At 38.4% G+C, this 17,163-nt stretch overlaps 1 protein-coding gene across 7 annotated transcripts in view; it reads left to right on the top strand.

Annotated features, from left to right (window-relative positions):
- Nucleotides 1-6,805, top strand: part of agtpbp1 (ATP/GTP binding carboxypeptidase 1) — a 265,211-nt gene extending 258,406 nt beyond the window's left edge. For 5 of the 7 annotated variants that reach the window (XM_063068825.1, XM_063068822.1, XM_063068824.1 and 2 more), the window contains one exon: nt 5,639-6,805. In XM_063068825.1, coding sequence (XP_062924895.1) covers nt 5,639-5,831 — 193 coding nt within the window. In that variant the 3' untranslated portion in view covers nt 5,832-6,805. The remainder of the gene's footprint in view (nt 1-5,638) is intronic. The other 2 variants (XM_063068826.1, XM_063068821.1) reach the window with 1 other exon arrangement.
- Nucleotides 6,806-17,163: the final 10,358 nt, after the last annotated feature.

Here is a 17,163-nt window from a genome sequence, read left to right as displayed (position 1 = left end):
CACTGCCAAAGCTTTCAAGACTAAAATAGAATAGGAGCTCAAGAAGTTGGAAAACCATGGCACGTTGGTGAGAACAAGGTGACATGTTGCCAATAATTGTCATTCCAAAGTCTAACCAGCCGTTCCATCCCTGTGATGACTCTGAGGCCACTCTGAGCAGAATGTAGGATGATGAAGAGTACTCTCTGTCTAATTCCAGGATCTAGATGCAGAGATGGGTGGGACAAAGTTTCTCTTTTTAGCAGCAATAGTTTGTTCTATGTGTATGCCCAGCTGAATGTTGACAATGCAAACCAATGCTTCACTTGTCTGCATGCGTGAAATGATTATACAGTGTAATATTGGTCCTAAAATGTTAGGTACATTATTCATTGTGTCTGTAATCAAGAGGATATATTGATTTCTGCAGCATCTGAGGAAGAGTACTTGAGAGTGCTTAAAGCCGTAACAAACAGCTTTAAAGCAACAATTGATCTTTTCCAACAAATGCATCACATAACAGTTTTCAGAAACCACACTGGATAATATGGTTCATGTTTCATGTAAAATGTCAAATGTTCAAGATTTTTTATATGTCAACCTTTGCTGTGTAAAACATACTTCAAGAAAATTATATCTATGCCCTAGTTATAATTTTAATCTAAAAAAATCTTGTCCCTGTTGAAAAACAATTAAGAAACATTTTCAGCCTTAGTTTCCTGGTTAGAATCTTGATTTCTCTATTAAACTACCAATTAGTATTTTAATGCATGTACTTGCAGACTTGTCTGAAAGGCAGCCTACTTTATTCTGGAAATATGCCAGAATTAATGACTGCACTTTCGTATTTCTCCCCTAGCTGATTTTATTTGATGTGAGTTTGAGAGAAAATTTATAATTTTTTTTGGTCTAGATCATATTATAGTTTCTCCTGCTGACTGATAAATAGAACATTGCTCATGTCAAGGGTGTCAGTTTCCTCCTTGTTCTTTTGTTAGGTTTCTTAACGGAGATGTCTGTTGAACGCTGCAGATTTAAAAAACAGTCAGTCAGATTCTTGGCAGTAATGCTGTTGAGCAAGATGCAATCAAAGTAGTTTGGATACAAATATAAAGTTTTTTTTGCAAATAATTTGTTTGCTATGTTGCACATTTATTTAGTTTCATCTGTGTATTTACTCTAGTATTCCTTTAAATTTGTGGTAGGTTTTTAAAGTGTATATGCAGTAAGAAACGTTTTGATAATCTAACTTATTTTGAGTAAAAGTGATAGTTTTACGTCCAAATGAAGATTTTATGTAGCTCTGAAAAAGAAATGTAACAGGGTTGTTATTTAAGTTGTGCCTTGCTGAAGAGGAAAAATAAATCTACGTCTTCAAATATTTTTATGCAAAGGTTGTTAAAGACAAAAAAAATTGATGTTTTGTATGAGTATATTTTCCTGCATATTGTTAAATATTATTGAGTTAAAATCTGTAGTCAATATATTTAAATTACATTTAAGTTCCTTCATAAAATTGGAAGAGCTGGTGAGTCTAGAAAGATTACAATCACTGCAGGAAGCCTTTTCTTGACAGACTGTTCACACCTCATCAGTTTCATCTGCTAAATTCTTAGTGCAGTTTTTTCATTAATCTTGAATCTACATTCAATTGTGCTGAAATCTGACTCCAACATTATGCACTTATCAGACAAGGCCTTGCACCTGTGCTCCTGTAGAGAGGTCAAAGTTCAGGACTTCAACCACTTCTGTGCAGCCAACCTGAAATAATATTTCATAACTTTTCACAATTAACAGGTAAAACAAAAAAATATATAAAAAGATGTTATTCAAAGAGAGCTTTATACCTTTGATTGTGATATGTCTGACTGTACATTGATCTGATTGTGTATACAATTTTAGTGTTTGGGCAATATCCTTCCACTATATTGCTTGTACGTTGCCATGGAGATGCAACATAAAGATTTTTACTCCCTTGGATGTAGGAAATAAAATAAATAAATAAATAGAAATTGAAGCAGGTCTGTCTAATTATGTTTAAAAATAAAATTGCTCTGCTTGGCATGTGATCTGCTTTCAAAAATTAATGTGAATCTTGTTTCATTTGATTACAATGTAAAACTGAGAAGTTGTAGACCCTAATGCCAACTAGGCTGAGTTTTGAACCACTATACTTGCCTAATGAAATATTAAAAAGCACTTAGTGCAGCCAACCAATATCTTTAGCAGTTCCCAGGAGGGACCAGTGAAACTCGGTGTTTTTTTTTTGCTTCTGTCCCAAGTAGCTCAGGGTGTCTTAACAGGAATCTTGTTTCTCAAACCTCTGCATTTTCACTAATGGCTGATAATCAGTTTAGGTCCTTCAGAAGTGTTTTACCACTTTGCTAGAAGGACCAATTAGAATGCCTCTGAGCCATTACATGTTTCTGCATTACCTTAGTGTCTTGGAGACACATAAAAGAAAATTGACTTTTGTTAGTATGAGATATTGAGAGCCAACATTTGATGCTGTCATCTTTGTTATGAATATTCTTAATGTTACTGCCAAGATTGGGTGTGGAAGTTTATAGATGTGCAGAGCGTCACCCTGCCTAATAAAGGATGAAAAAATCAGAAGTAATTTTAAGCAAAATTTCACTTGTACATGTTTGACCGTACAGAATGTAAGTGGGGGCAGATGGGCAAAAAGCTCAGCGTGAACTTGGCGAATCCTAGGGTTCAATTTGGTGCCGCACATATCTGACTCCATGGAACTGTATGGAAAACTAATCATGCCTTAACTTTAGTTAATTAGGCTATTTCATTAAAAGGTTGAATATGTATAACTTGTGGTAGTAATCTATATTTATATAACCAAAGTGTTGTTTTCCCACAGCTGTAGATACAAGCCAAATATTCAAGATTTGACCTGCATTCTGAAGTATCAAAAGCCTTGCATCTCTCCTGCAGTGTTAGATGCCTCCCTCCTAAAGCTCTGTGTGAAAGGAAGTTTATTGATGTTGGTTGTGTTGCAAGGGATAGCTTGACAACTCTTCCCCAATGCAGGGGTCACATGACGACAACTCAACATTTTATGTGCTCTGCTCATAAACCCGCAGCCCCAGCTGGAGTCTGGAGTCCTGGGGAACTGGTGATTGTACTAAGCTTTACTTTCCAGAAGCATTAAATTTCCAGAAGGAATTTAATGAAGAGTGCATCAAAGGTTTTTGCAGAAAATAAGAGCTATGGTGTAGAGAATGTGTTACTTACAATAAGTAACAAGTTAGAACACACTCTGACCTTTTACTTCCTCTCACCTACCTATTGCTTCCCCTGGGTCCCCTCCTCCTTTCCTTTCTCCTATGGTGTACTCTTCTCTCCTATCAGATTCTTTCTTCTCCAGTCCTTGAGCTTTCCCACCCACCTGGCTTAACCTATCACCTTCCAACTAACCTCTTTCCTGCCCCCCCCACCTTTTTATTCTAACATCTTCACCCTTCCTTTTCAGAAAGGTCTCAACACGAAACATCGATTGTTTACTCTTTTCCATAGATACTGCCTAACCTGCTGAGTTCCTCCAGCGTTTTGTGTTTGCTCCTTTGGATTTCCAGCCTCTGTAGACTTTCTGCTGTTTGTGATAGAATAAGTTGAATCCTTGCTGACTAATCAGAAATGGACAGTAGGCATAATTGAGCCGTCTTTGGGTCAGCAAGCTGTAATGTGTGGTTTGCTGTGGTGATTAATGTTGCGCTTTAATCATTTAACAATTTATATCAATGACTTGGATAAAGGTACTAAGGTATGTGCTAATTTTACTGATAGTGCAAAGGTGGGTGGGAAAGTAAATTATAAAGAGAAGATAAAAAATTCCAAGAGATGTAGTTAGGATAAGGGGATGGAAAATAGGAAATAATGTAGGAAAATGGAAAAAATGCTCTCATTAGATGAAAAACAAAGTATAGGTCGACCTTCATTAATCCGACTACCTGTAATCCAGTTCCTTCGATAATCCAGCACTGATTATGCTTAATGTGATCCTTCTGTAATTCGGCACTTTCACTAATCCAGAACTCCTCAGGTCCCAATGGTGCCGATTTAGTGAAGGTTGGCCCGTATATTATCTAAATGGTGAGAAACCATAGAGCTCTGAGAAGCAAACAGATCTAGATGGCCTAGTGTATTATCTGCAAACAGCTAGCTCGTATGTTCACCTCAAAACTAGACCTTGGTCTCAATACCTCCTTGTGCATTTGGATCCTCAATTACCTCACCTGTAGACCCCAGTCAGTTTGGATTAGCAACAGCAGCTCCGTCAGCACAGCTGCACCACAAGACTGTGTGTTCTACTCGCTTTACACTTATGACTGTGTGGCTAAGCACAGCTCCAATGCCATCTTCAAATTTACCGATGACACCCCTCTCGTAGGCTGACTCAAAGGTGATAATGAGTCAGCATATCGGAGGGAGATTGAAAATCTGGGCTGAGTGGTGTTATAACTACAACCTCTTTCTCAAAGTCAGCAAGACCAAAGAGCTGATTGTTGACTTCAGGAGGAGGAAATCAAGAGGTCCATAAGCCAATCCTCATCGGATGATCGGGGATGGAGAGGGTTAGCAAATTTAAATTCCTCAGTGCTATTATTTCGGAGAACCTGTCCTAGGTCCATGAGTCAGTCCTCATTGGAGGATCAGAAGTGGAGAGGCTCAGCAACTTTAAATTCCTCGGGATTACCTGTCCTGGGCTCAGCCCATAAGTGGAATTACAAAGAAAGCACTTTGTAATTCTGACCCTGAAGCCCACACACAGGTGGGTCATTCAGCCTATCACATGGTTCTTCATGTCTGCAGGGATAGCTACAGCACAATTCCCTTTTTAAATGCTTATGAAATGCAGTGCAAATATTGATGATTTTCTTCAAAAAGAAGATCTAAATTATGTACAGTCCTCACGTGTGCTGTTTTACTCTTTGGGGAGTGAAGTAAGTTTTGTTTTATTGTTCTGCAAGTCACATTCTATGACTAAGGCTTGAGTTTCTGCTTTTAAAAAGATTGAAGTCACTATTTTGGATCATTATACGATGCCCTGCTTTCTGGGTGGCTACACTGTTCTCTTTTAGCAGGATTATATCATCAGAAGCATTGGTTTCAACTTTCTGTTTATCAAAAAGTGTCTCTGTTTATTTTTGTGAAGTATCTTTTGACAAATCCAGAACAGTCTGTGTTAATTGTTGCATTATAATTTATCACTGAAATAGAATTCTTTGGTTCATTGATATATTGGAACCTTAGAGACCAAGTAGAATGTTTTCTGAGCCAATGAAATGATAAAATATTGATTATTATGGAACATTTCTGAGTGCTTTTGTTCAGCCAGTTCTTCTTGATTAAACGGTACCTTTGCAGTAAAAAGAGGCAAGAATATTTGGGCTGTTGTTGAAGTTGTCTCTTTGGCTTTTTATGGTGCAAGTCAAATTTATTCAGTGTTGATATGAAATGACATCATCTGTTGTGTTAGTTGAAGTTGGTGACCTGAATTTTCTTATCATAAAAAAATTATTTTTATGCTTTAGCACAGACCACAAATAACCAAATCCTGCAAATGCATTTTATTGGAGGTTGATGGTTTCAGACACAGTTTTTGATTTGTGCGCTAAATGGTTTTTTTTATCCCCCCATCCAGTCCTACTACACAAGTCCTTGATGAGGATGAACCACGTTGCCTTGAAGAGGTTGATTACAGTGCTGAGAGCAGTGATGAGCAGGACATTGATCTGAACGAGACAGCAGACTTTGACCCACAGTACTTCGACACAAGTACACAGGAGGAGCAACTTTCCGATTCTGACATCCCAAAGAGAGACAGCTTTCTTTAAGTTATAAATCACCAAAGAGGCTGAAAAAATATCTTATAGTCAATCAAAGAAAACAAATCAGGGTTAAAATATCTGCCTTGAGTAAGAGATAGCTACTCAGTCATATTGGCTAAGTTAAAAAATAAATATACTGCTGATAGCATTGGAAAATCGGACTGTGTGTTATTTAACATTGACTTCAGGTGCATTTATATACCGTAAGTCAGGAGATGCTGCTCTGCTGCTTTTACTTCCGGAAAAAGCAGCTGCATGGCTAAATTATTGTTCCCACTGGTTTTGAACACAATTTTATTTGCTTCCCTTCATTGTGTTTGTCTGTACGCACAAATTGTTTTTAAGATATGTACCAGTAATAAATTGAAAATGTTGTGGAGAAGTTGGTTATAGGTTGTCTGCTGCAACTTCCTATGATGTATGTATGTATTTATTTCTCTCTTTTTTTAAATTGTTGTATCAGACATGATTCCAGGATTGCTTGAAATAAAGTATGCTGCTTCAGCTACAAGGTTCAAATATTTAAATAATACTGTTACTGTTACATCGAATTGAACTGTATCTAACTTGAAAAATATGTTGCACTTTGCTCTGAATCATATAAAAATTAATAGCTGGCTTTTATTGTATTTAAGTAGTACATAACCTCTATTATCCACAATGTTGATATGTAGCCTCTATGTACAGTCCATGGTAAGTGGCTTCTCATTGATAATGGAACAATGTAATTTTGATTTTCAGACTATGAATTAAAAGTTTTGTATTGTGTAGTGCATGTGCATGTTGGTACATTTTCCTCTCTCTGCACAAATGACAACATTTGAATATACACTATCATCAGCAGGGAGCCCGCTGCATACTACAGTGCAGGGCAATGACCTCAGGCACTGGCCATTGCACCTAACCATGAAATTGGTTTCCTATACTGGTAGCTCATTAGCTGCATGATTGAATTGAAGCACATGACTACAAAGTGAACTTTTTAAACCTAATAGCTAGAATCAAAAGCTTGTTCATAAAGCATATATTTTTTGAGTTTGAAGAAACCCAGGTCCTTGGATAAATTATTGGTGTCCACAATAAGGCATACAATAAAATCTGAAGTGTAGTGTGCAGATCAGAATCAGGTTTAATATCACTGGCATATGTCATGAAATTTGTTGTTTTGCAGTAGTACTTTGCAATACAGAATAAAAACTAAATTACAATAAGTATATATAAAATGAAGCAATTATAATGTTATTGTGACTGTTTTAGTGATGACTTGAAATACTTACAACAGTTAATATATAAAAGTGAGAATATGCTTGGAGCTACATACAGTGGGTAACGGAGCATCTGAAGGTTGTTCATCAGGTGGTGTGCTGGCTTTCATTAATTGAGGCATTGAGTGCATGAACTGTGAGGTAATGTTGCAGCTCTTTAAAACTCTTTTAGACCACACTTGGAATATTGTGTTCATTTCTGGTCACTTCATTACAAGAAGGATGTGGAAGTTTTAAAGAGGGTGCAGAAGACACTTACCAGGATGCTGCCTGGATTAGAGAGTATATCTTTTGAGGAAAGGTCGAGCAAGCTATGGCTTTTCTCTGTGGAATAATGGAGGGTGAAAGGCAACTTGATAGAGATGAGATTATGAGGTGCACAGATAGAGTGGACTTGCCCCAGAATGGCAATGGGCAACACCAGAGGGCATCCTTTTAAGGTGAGTGGGAGAAAGTGGTCAGAGGTACATAGAAAGTGGCAAGTTCCTGGAATGCACTGCCAGAAGTGGTGGTAGAGGCTGATACAAAAGGGATATTTAAGAAACCTGTACTGTGCTATGTTCTATGTACAACGATAGTTACATTCCAGTGCAGATTTAGGGTTCCTAATCTGTAGCTGCATATCTGCACATGTAAACTCCTAATATGCTTTGAGATTGGTCCACACTTCAGAGGGTCAAAATCTATTTGTGTAAAATTTCTGTAAATGGTTTTGGATTTTTGTGCACAGGCTAGTCAAGTGTCAGCAATGTCTGACAATAGTTATCTCTATTATAATTTCACAATGCTACTTTCATGGCACCTTTTATAATTTTAAAGTGTCCCCGTGTATTTGGAAAAGAATAAAGTATGTTTGAAACATACATATTCAGTTTTAAGAAATATATACTGTACATGGTTCCATAAACCACAATGGGTGTTTCAGATTGTCCCCATTTTTTATTGTTTTGAATTTAGATTCCAAAATCTTCAAAACAATTGTAAACCAATAGCACAAGGCTCTACCACTGAATAAGGTAATGCTGAGGACTACGGGTATCCAGCAACAAAGACTATGTAATCACATCAATGGCTATATCTTCTGCTGTGCTTTCCACAAGAATCTGCCATCAAAGGCTGAAATTAAAAACTCTTGTACTTTGGGTCATCGGTTGTTTCCTAGCTGTAGCATTAGAAATTCTTCCTACTGTTCCTGCACCAGGTTGGGCCTAACACAAAGTGGCAAGTCTATTCATTTGAAAGGAGAAGAATGCCATTGAGGGTTTTAGATTCAGATTTGCTTATCACGTGCATGTGGAAACATACAGTGAAATGAGTCATTTATGTTAACAACCAAAACACGTGAGGGTAGCACACGTCAGCGCACATTCTGGCACAATATAGGATACCCACAACATTCAGCAGAACAACACAGAGCACAGCAAAGCAGATTGCAAGAAGCAACAAAACAACAGCAAAAACAAGCCCCTTTCCTCCCTCCCACCCACACACATGGGCAGTCTTCCAACTTCAATACAGCCCTCCAGAATCCAGTCTTGGGCCATTGGGCTTTGACTTCCAGACTTCCAATCAACCTTTTGGGCTTCGATCTTCAGTATTGACCCTGGACTAGCTGGTGACAGGACCCCAAACTACAGGATCACCAGCGGCCCAGCCCTTGCATTTCCTCATGCTTCCTGCTTGCACAGGCGTTCAATCCCGGCACCCACCAACCTGGGTTAGTCCAACATCTATGGATGTCCTTCATCACCCATCCACCTTGCTGGACTTGGAGCATAGAGCGGTGGCCTGACCTCTAATTCCTCCACATCCCTGTCCCTAACCCCCAACTTCACCTTTAGCTCCCCAACATCCCTGACTAAGCTCTAATCTGATCCTTAACTCCCATCTCGGTCCCAAAAACCATCCCCATGAATTTAAAAAAACTAGGATTGAGCCACAATCTCAACGGAGACTGCGACTCAGTGCTAGGATGAAGGGTAAATGTCTTCCATATTTGCATCTTTAAAAGCACTGTCAATTTAAGCACATTTACCTTTAAGGAGGATTAAAGTATTTTATGACTATAGTTTGTGAATGCCATAGCTCCCACTTAGAGGTTGCCTCTCCACATTGCACAGTGTCCTGACTACACTCCTTTGTCCTACATCTGGCAACTCCTTGTGTAGCAGCACTTTCGGAGTATGTTTCCCTAAAGGATTGCAGGAGCTGATGAAGCTGGTTCACTACTACCTTCCTAAGACATCTAGGAATTGGCTATAAGTATTGGCCATGCCAGCAATGGCCACATCCCCCTCCAGAAAAAAATTGAAGAAAGCATTTGCAAGCATTCAAACTCTTTCTAATCAGTAAACCTAGGGGCGTGACCTAACTGGCGATTGAGAGGGGTGTGGGACTTGTCTATTCCATGCTGGGCCCCTGGGGCCAGTCGAAAGCCTTGAGGAAGTTTATGCTTGAAAGTCCACTCCAGATAAGAGCGGTTTGGTGGGCTTCAGCTTAGTCAGTTTGCTGCTATGTGGAAAATCCAGCCCTTTATAATGATACATCTGCTGTCATGAACTAAATCTGACTCTGATGAGTTTGAAACATATATCCCATCTTTGCAGCATAGTCTTTATTTAGATACTTACATAGAAAGATAGATAACCTACAGCATAATACAGGCCCTTCGGCCCACAAAGTTGTGCCGAACACGTCCCTACCTCAGAAATTACTGGGCTTACCCATAGCCCTCTATTTTTCTAAGCTCCATGTAACTATCCAAAGGTCCCTTAAAAGACCCTATCGTATCCGCCTCCACCACCGTTGCTGGCAGCCCATTCCACACACTCACCACTCTCTGAATAAAAAACTTACCCCTGATATCTCCTCTGTACCTACTCCCAAGCATCTTAAACTTGTGCTCTCTAGTGGCAGCCATTTCAGCCCTGGGAAAAAGCCTCTGACTATCCACACGATCAATGCCTCTCATCATTTTATACATCTCTATCAGGTCACCTCTCATCCTCCATCACTCCAAGGAGAAAAGGCCGAGTTCACTCAACCTGTTTTCATAAGGCATGCTTCCCAATCCAGGCAACACCCTTGTAAATCTCCTCTGCACCCTTTCTATGGTTTCCACATCCTTCCTGTAGTTAGGTGACCAGAACTGAGCACAGTACCCCAAGTGGGATCTGACCAGGGTCCTATATAGCTGCAACATTACCTCTCAGCTCCTAAATTCAATTGAAGGAGGCCAATACACCGTATGCCTTCTTAACCACAGAGTCAAGCTGCACAGCTGCTTTGAGCGTCCTATGGACTCGGATCCCAAGATCCCTCTGATCCTCCACACTGCTGAGAGTCTTACCATTAATACTATATTCTGCTATCATATTTGACCTACCAAAATGAACCACTTTACACTTATCTGGGTTGAACTCCATCTGCCACTTCTCAGCCCAGATTTGCATCCTATCAATGTCCCGTTGTAACCTCTGACAGCCCTCCACACTATCCACAACACCCCCAAACTTTGGGTCATCAATTAAAGATACTTAATTAAAAGAAAATTATATAAGCCATGTTTCAGTGATAATCATACAGTAAACTGATGTAGTCAGTATCAAAGGACTGTAGCACTTGAATCCTCCAGTGATTCCTTGTCCAAGATTTGGTTACTAATAATTGCAAGCACCTTTATCTTCATTGTTATTTTGATTGGAAATTCTGGTTCTTCTGTCCTGTGGTGATATTCAAGGGACAAATACTAGCTAAGATCTGGAAGAGCTCCCTCGCTTTTCAGAATCGTGTCATGGGATATTTTTATGCACATATGTAAAAGTTGAACACTGGAAATTGAACTCAATATTAGTGAAGTGAATACTAATTCTGACGGACTGTGCTGTTATGTAGAAATTCAATGAAACATAATTGGAATGACCAACCAAATGAATAGTCAGAATTTCTGCTGCATCCTTATTAATACTGTTGTGCACTAGTAGTGAACAGGATCATTGTATTTATGCAATATCATTCAGTTTATGCATATGCTGTCTATTATAACATAACATAATGCGTGTATGTAATACTGTCCAGTCACCTGGTTAATCTCAGCAAACATGACTGTATATGTCATTCTTAATTTCACAATTATAAACCATGGTGATCTTTATCTGATAAATTGCATTTAGCAACTTACTGAAGGAATTTGGCTTCTATTGCTTATCCTTTAAAATGTGTGAATACATTATTTTGCCAAATAGATGCATTCCCAACAAATACCATGAAAGATTTAAAATGCTGCAATATTCAAAAGGTAGCGAGATATGATGGGATGAATTAAATTATTAATGATCAAAGTTACTGTTTTACAAATCACAGCAAAATTGGTACCTCCAACACATTCTATGGGGTGGATTTATTTGAAAGCATAAAATATGACATAATTTAAAGAAAAAAAAAATTAAATGGACAATGGACGTAACTTGTTTAATGTTCTATTTAAGTATCAAGGTATATTCATGAATTACATTCAGAGAATGTTACTGTTACAGTATGTAGTTACCATCATTATATAGTATCCATTAGAGTTTGACTAATTTAAATATCATAAGATGTATATGTTTTATTGTAAATATTTCAATGGCTTTAATACTTAGTCTTAGTTCATATTTATACATATTTTGACAAACTCGGATGGAGAATTAGAAAAGGTAAATTTCTCAGAAGATTGTCGCTATTGGAGGATAAGAGAATGAATCATTTGTCATGAGAAAGCATTTTAATATCTGAGATTCATTTCAATATGCATCATGTTACTGCATCCAGTGTGGGGGGCATGTATTTTGTATGACTTGTGACCATTTGTGCAAGTCAACCTTTCCCTGAGGACGTAGCAGAGCCAATGGGGGCATTTCAATATACAGTATTTCTTTTCTAATGCAGTTCATTATTTCTGTATAGATTTTATTGACTTGCGTACTTTAAATGTATCAGTACTAATTTGGTAGTTCAAGCTTCATACGTAATTCCAAAGGTCTGAAAATATGATGCGGAGAATGAATGTCTTACATACCAAATATAATTGCTCTCAGTGTATTTGGATTTTTCAGCCGCACTTTTCATTCTTGAGGTTCCTATTGTTAATAATGTATAAAAACGTGTTGTCCTCTAAACTAGTTTTCCACTATGCTTCAATTTTTGTTGGACTGTAACAAATACATTGATCCTGTTACAGTATTATCAGTATCATATTTTATATTCCAGGAAAGTACTATGATGTACAGTTATTGATTCCTAATATTACATTTTGAAGGTCCTCTTAAGCCCCCTCCCAATCCCCAAGAGTGACAACTTCCATTGTCTTAATTGTTTAATCAGTCTCCTTGACTTTATACGTTAGATTGTGCATTCACAAAATTCAAACATTTTTCTGGCCACTTTGCAGTTTTGTGTTATAGTATAATTCACTTATTGATCAACTGGCTGGAGTGTTCTTCAATATCTTTAACCTCTCACTTTGGCAATCTGATGTACCCATCTGCTTCAAGCAGATTTTAATTATACCGGTGCCTAAGAAGAACATGGTAGCTTGCCTTAATGACTTATCCAGTAACACTTACATCCACTGTAATGTGGTAATTTGTGAGGTTGGTGATGAAACATATCAACTCCTGCCTGAGAAGCCATTTGGATCCACTCCAATTTGCCTCCTGTCACAACAGGTTGAAACAGATGCAATTTCATCGGCTCTTCACTCAACCCTGGAACATCTGGACAGGGAAGATGAATACCCTCAAAACTAATCGATAAGCTTCAAGATCTAAGCCTCAATACTCCTGTGCAACTGGATCCTCAATTTCCTCACTTACAGATCCCAGTCAGTTTAGATTGGCAACAATAGCTCCTGCACAAACTCCATCAACACATGTGCATCATAAGGCTGTGTCCTTAACCCTCTGCTCTGCTTGCTTTATACCTATGACTGTGAGGGTAAGCACAGCACCAATGCCATATTTAAGTTTGCTGATGGCACCACTATCATTGGCAGAATCAAAGGTGGTGACGAATCAGCATATAGGAGGGAGATTGACAATCTGGCTGAGTGGTGCCACAGCAACAACCTCTCACTCAGTGTCAGCAAGATCGAGGGGCTGATTATCAGCTTCAGGAGAAGGAAGCCAGAGGTCCATGATCCCGTCCTCATCAGGGAATCAGAGGTGGAGAGGGTCAGCAACTTTAAATTCCTCCATGATCATTTCAGAGGACTAGTCCTAGGTCCACCATGTAAGTGTCATTATGAAAAAAGCACTGCAACACTTCTGCTTTCTTTGAAGTTTGTGAAGATTCAACATGTCATCTAAAATTTTGATAAATTTCCATAGATGTGAGGGAGAGAGCATATTGACTAGTTGCATCATGGCCTGGTATGGAAATACCTAATGCATTTGAATGGAACGGCCTACAGAAATAGTGGATACAGCCAAGACCATCATGGGTAAAGCCTTCCCCACCAGTGAGCACATCTACATGGAACACTGTTGCAGGAAAGCAGCTTCCATCATTGGGAACCTCCACCAACCAGGCCATGCTCTCTTCTCATTGGTGCCATCAGAAAGAAGGTACAGGAGCCTCAGGACACACACCACCAGGTTCAGGAACAATTATTACCCCTCAACCATCAGGATCTTGAAGCAGTGGGGATATCTTCATTCAGCTTCACTTTTCCCATCACTGAAATATTACCACGAACTATGGATTCACTTTCAAGGACTCTTCATCTCATGATCTTGATAAATATTGTTTATTAATTATTATTATTTCTCACTTTTTGTATTTGCACAGTTGTCTTCTGCACACTGGTTGAATGCCCATAAGAAAGTGAATCTTGGAGTTGTATGTGGTGAAATATATATACATTGGTAACAAAATTTACTTTGAACTTTTAATTGTAGACTGAAATTTGCTTATTCTAAATTGTTTCCTATAAACAATTGAGTAGAATTTATTATTAGCAATTATCATAACAAAGGTGAAAAGTTGTGCAGTTTATTTCCCTTCCAAGTATTTCGTAGATCTTGAACAAACTTAAATATTTCTAATATTTAAATTTTCATTGCTAAAATAATGAAGTTTCATTAGAAGACCAGAATAAATTCCACCACTGTGCATTTGGCCAATTTGCCCTTAAAATCAAAATTTCAATAATCTTAAAATTCTAGCTCAGAAACACAAGAGATATTCTATATAAAGAACAGATATTGTCACAATATGTACAGCTTCAAGTACTGTTGGAGATCTGGAAACAGACTGATCAAGCACTTCAAGCAACACACATAAAAGTTGCTGGTGAATGCAGCAGGCCAGGCAGCGTCTCTAGGAAGTGGTGCAGTCGACGTTTCAGGCCGAGACCCTTCCTGACGAAGGGCCTCGGCCTGAAACGTCGACTGCACCTCTTTCTAGAGATGCTGCCTGGCCAGTCCTGAAGAAGGGTCTCGGCCTGAAATGTCAACTGCACCTCTTCCTAGAGATGCTGCCTGGCCTGCTGCGTTCACCAGCAACTTTGATGTGTGTTGCTTGAATTTCCAGCATCTGCAGAATTCCTGTTGTTTGTGTGATCAAGCACTTCGTTCATCTCAGTTCAATCAACAGTGCAGTTGTCACAAACTGAAGAATCAGGGACCATTAGCAACTGAAATGAAATAGGTAGGCCAATTTACACTGGTGGGGTTGTCTGGACTGAGGGTAGATTGATTGTCCTTTGATTTTGTTTGTGTTCAGAAAAAAGATTCAAAGTTTCATCCAAGCGAGTTTCCTGAAATGGATGAACTAAATTGAATGTCAGCTGTGCAGTCTAATTGTATCTGTGACCCAAATGTGCTGTTTTAATACACATAAACAACTCAAGGGTATAATATCATTTAAATGTATTCTCACTAAATTCATAAGTTTGAGAAGCAGTAGTGTTAGAAAAATATTATGTTAATACCACACATAATAGTGTGCCAAAAAGCTTTAGCAAAATGTTTTTTAATCTTTGCAAACTTATGTTAGGCATATCTACTGGAATATCATTTTCACAGCTTTTCATTTTTCTTCTCCCCAGGAAACGGCTTTGTCAGATTATCAGTACAGTTGGTGCAGCCATGGATTTGGGAGGCAAGGGGTCGGGGGTGAGAGTGGAACCCTAGAACATACCTTCAGGGTCAAGAGTGCCATTTGCATTTTTATGTAAAACAAATGAAATTACTAAAGATGCTAAAAAAATAGGTCATTGATCTGAAACAATAATTCTGTCTCTCTCCTCTTAGTTGCTGCAGTGCAGTTCCAAAACATTTTTTTACAAATCAAAGAAATCAGTTTGAGTAGATGAAATATAATCTCTAAACTAGTCAATGAGACTGAATTCAAGATGAATCTAGCAGCAAGCAGTTTGGCAGTGGTGTAAAGGAAACGAATTATGAAAAGTAGTTTTGGCTCTTCATTGAACTAGGACAACTGGGTTTGAAAATCAAAGACTTGGCCTGATCAACTGGATTAGAAGAGACCAGATTCACACGGGGGAGAATTTTCCCTCGCAGTTTGATAAATTTCTGGTGTTTGAGGTAGGGGAAGATTGGTAGAAATAGATTTTGTTGGATGTGAAAAGTTCCCTCTCCATTCACAATATGCAGAAAAATGAAAGAAGTTAGCCAAGAATGGAGACTTGTGATCCACCTGACATCACCATGCAGGTGGGGTCATTGCTACATGTTTTTCAATTTGATTTTATTTTAAGCATTTTGTATTTTGCTTTTGAACATTCACAGATTTATTTCTTATCTGCACAATCAAATGGCCTGGATAATGTACAGGATACATTTAGATACATCTTATAATTCAAGCTACGAAAGAGCACAGTGTTTCACACTCTTGTCTTATATGTTCTGTTAACTTCCAAGCCAAACTCTTGAAGTGTGTTAATGATTCCTGTTTTCAGGCAGCATGAAGTCATGAACGATTACTGAAGTAGCTTTCTCTGGCCTGAAGTTTTGCAGCAACTAATCCTTTCCAGCCTCTGGAGCTATAATTTCTGAACTCAGCTTTTAAGAGAAGTGTGCTGTGTGTGTTATATGTTTTGTGGGTGCGCTGTGGTCCGGAGGAACGTTGTTTCATTTGGTTATATATGTACAGTCAGGCGACAGTAAACTTGAACTTGAAGTTCAGATAAGTACATGGATGGGAGGGATACAGAGTGCTACGGTCCAGATGCAGGTCGATGGGACTAGCCAGAAGAATAGATTGGGCTGAAGGGCTGTTCTCTATGACTATAACCGAAACCACAGCAGCAACTCTTTGCAAGGCTAACAATGCATTACAGCCAAATATTACTTTAACAGTTTAACCATTGTAAGTATAGTAGTCCACTATTTCCTTTAACAAACTGTTCTCTTTTAACTTTAAACATTGCTCACATGTACAATTCATTTAAACTCTAAATGTTTTGAATAGCACAGCTTCAAACAATCACTTAGAGGAATCGGTACCCATGGGTACAAGGGATCAATTCCTAATAAGTTTCTAAAGTTTGCCCTGAACTCTCCTAGTGTTATATAGAAGTTGTATCTGTAACAACTTAATTGGAGTAAATCACCTTTCTTATTGATTTGACCATTTTATCTTAATCTTGTCTGTTTGCTGAAGGTCTATAATGATCTCTTCTCAGTCCTGTTTCTATGAATTACTCTGTTCCTTTTCAAGGAAACATCATCTTGTTTAACATCACAAACATCTGTGGATGGGGTGAGTTTGGGGTTCATCAACAAGATTCATTCTAGCATTACATTTTAGCATTACAATTTCAAAGTTTTTCAGGGGTGAATCAATAAGGTGGAACCCAGGTTATTACTTCTCAGCAGATGTCTTTTAGGTAAACAGATGAACCATAGGGGTTTAGAGAAGAAAACCAACAGTTAAATTTTCAACAAGCACAAATCAACACAGCTTGTCCCCAATTTACAGCAGAGTTCCATTCCTCTGAACTATTTGTAACCCCAACAGTTTACAAGTCAGAAACGCAGCTGTGAACTGAGTTCCCAGGCAGCAGGAGATAC

This window comes from Mobula hypostoma, chromosome 16 (assembly GCF_963921235.1).
Source record: "Mobula hypostoma chromosome 16, sMobHyp1.1, whole genome shotgun sequence".
Classification (NCBI taxonomy): Eukaryota; Metazoa; Chordata; class Chondrichthyes; order Myliobatiformes; family Myliobatidae; genus Mobula; species Mobula hypostoma.
The sequence above is the reverse complement of the archived record's forward strand: the minus strand, read 5'-3'. Positions and strand labels throughout refer to the sequence as shown.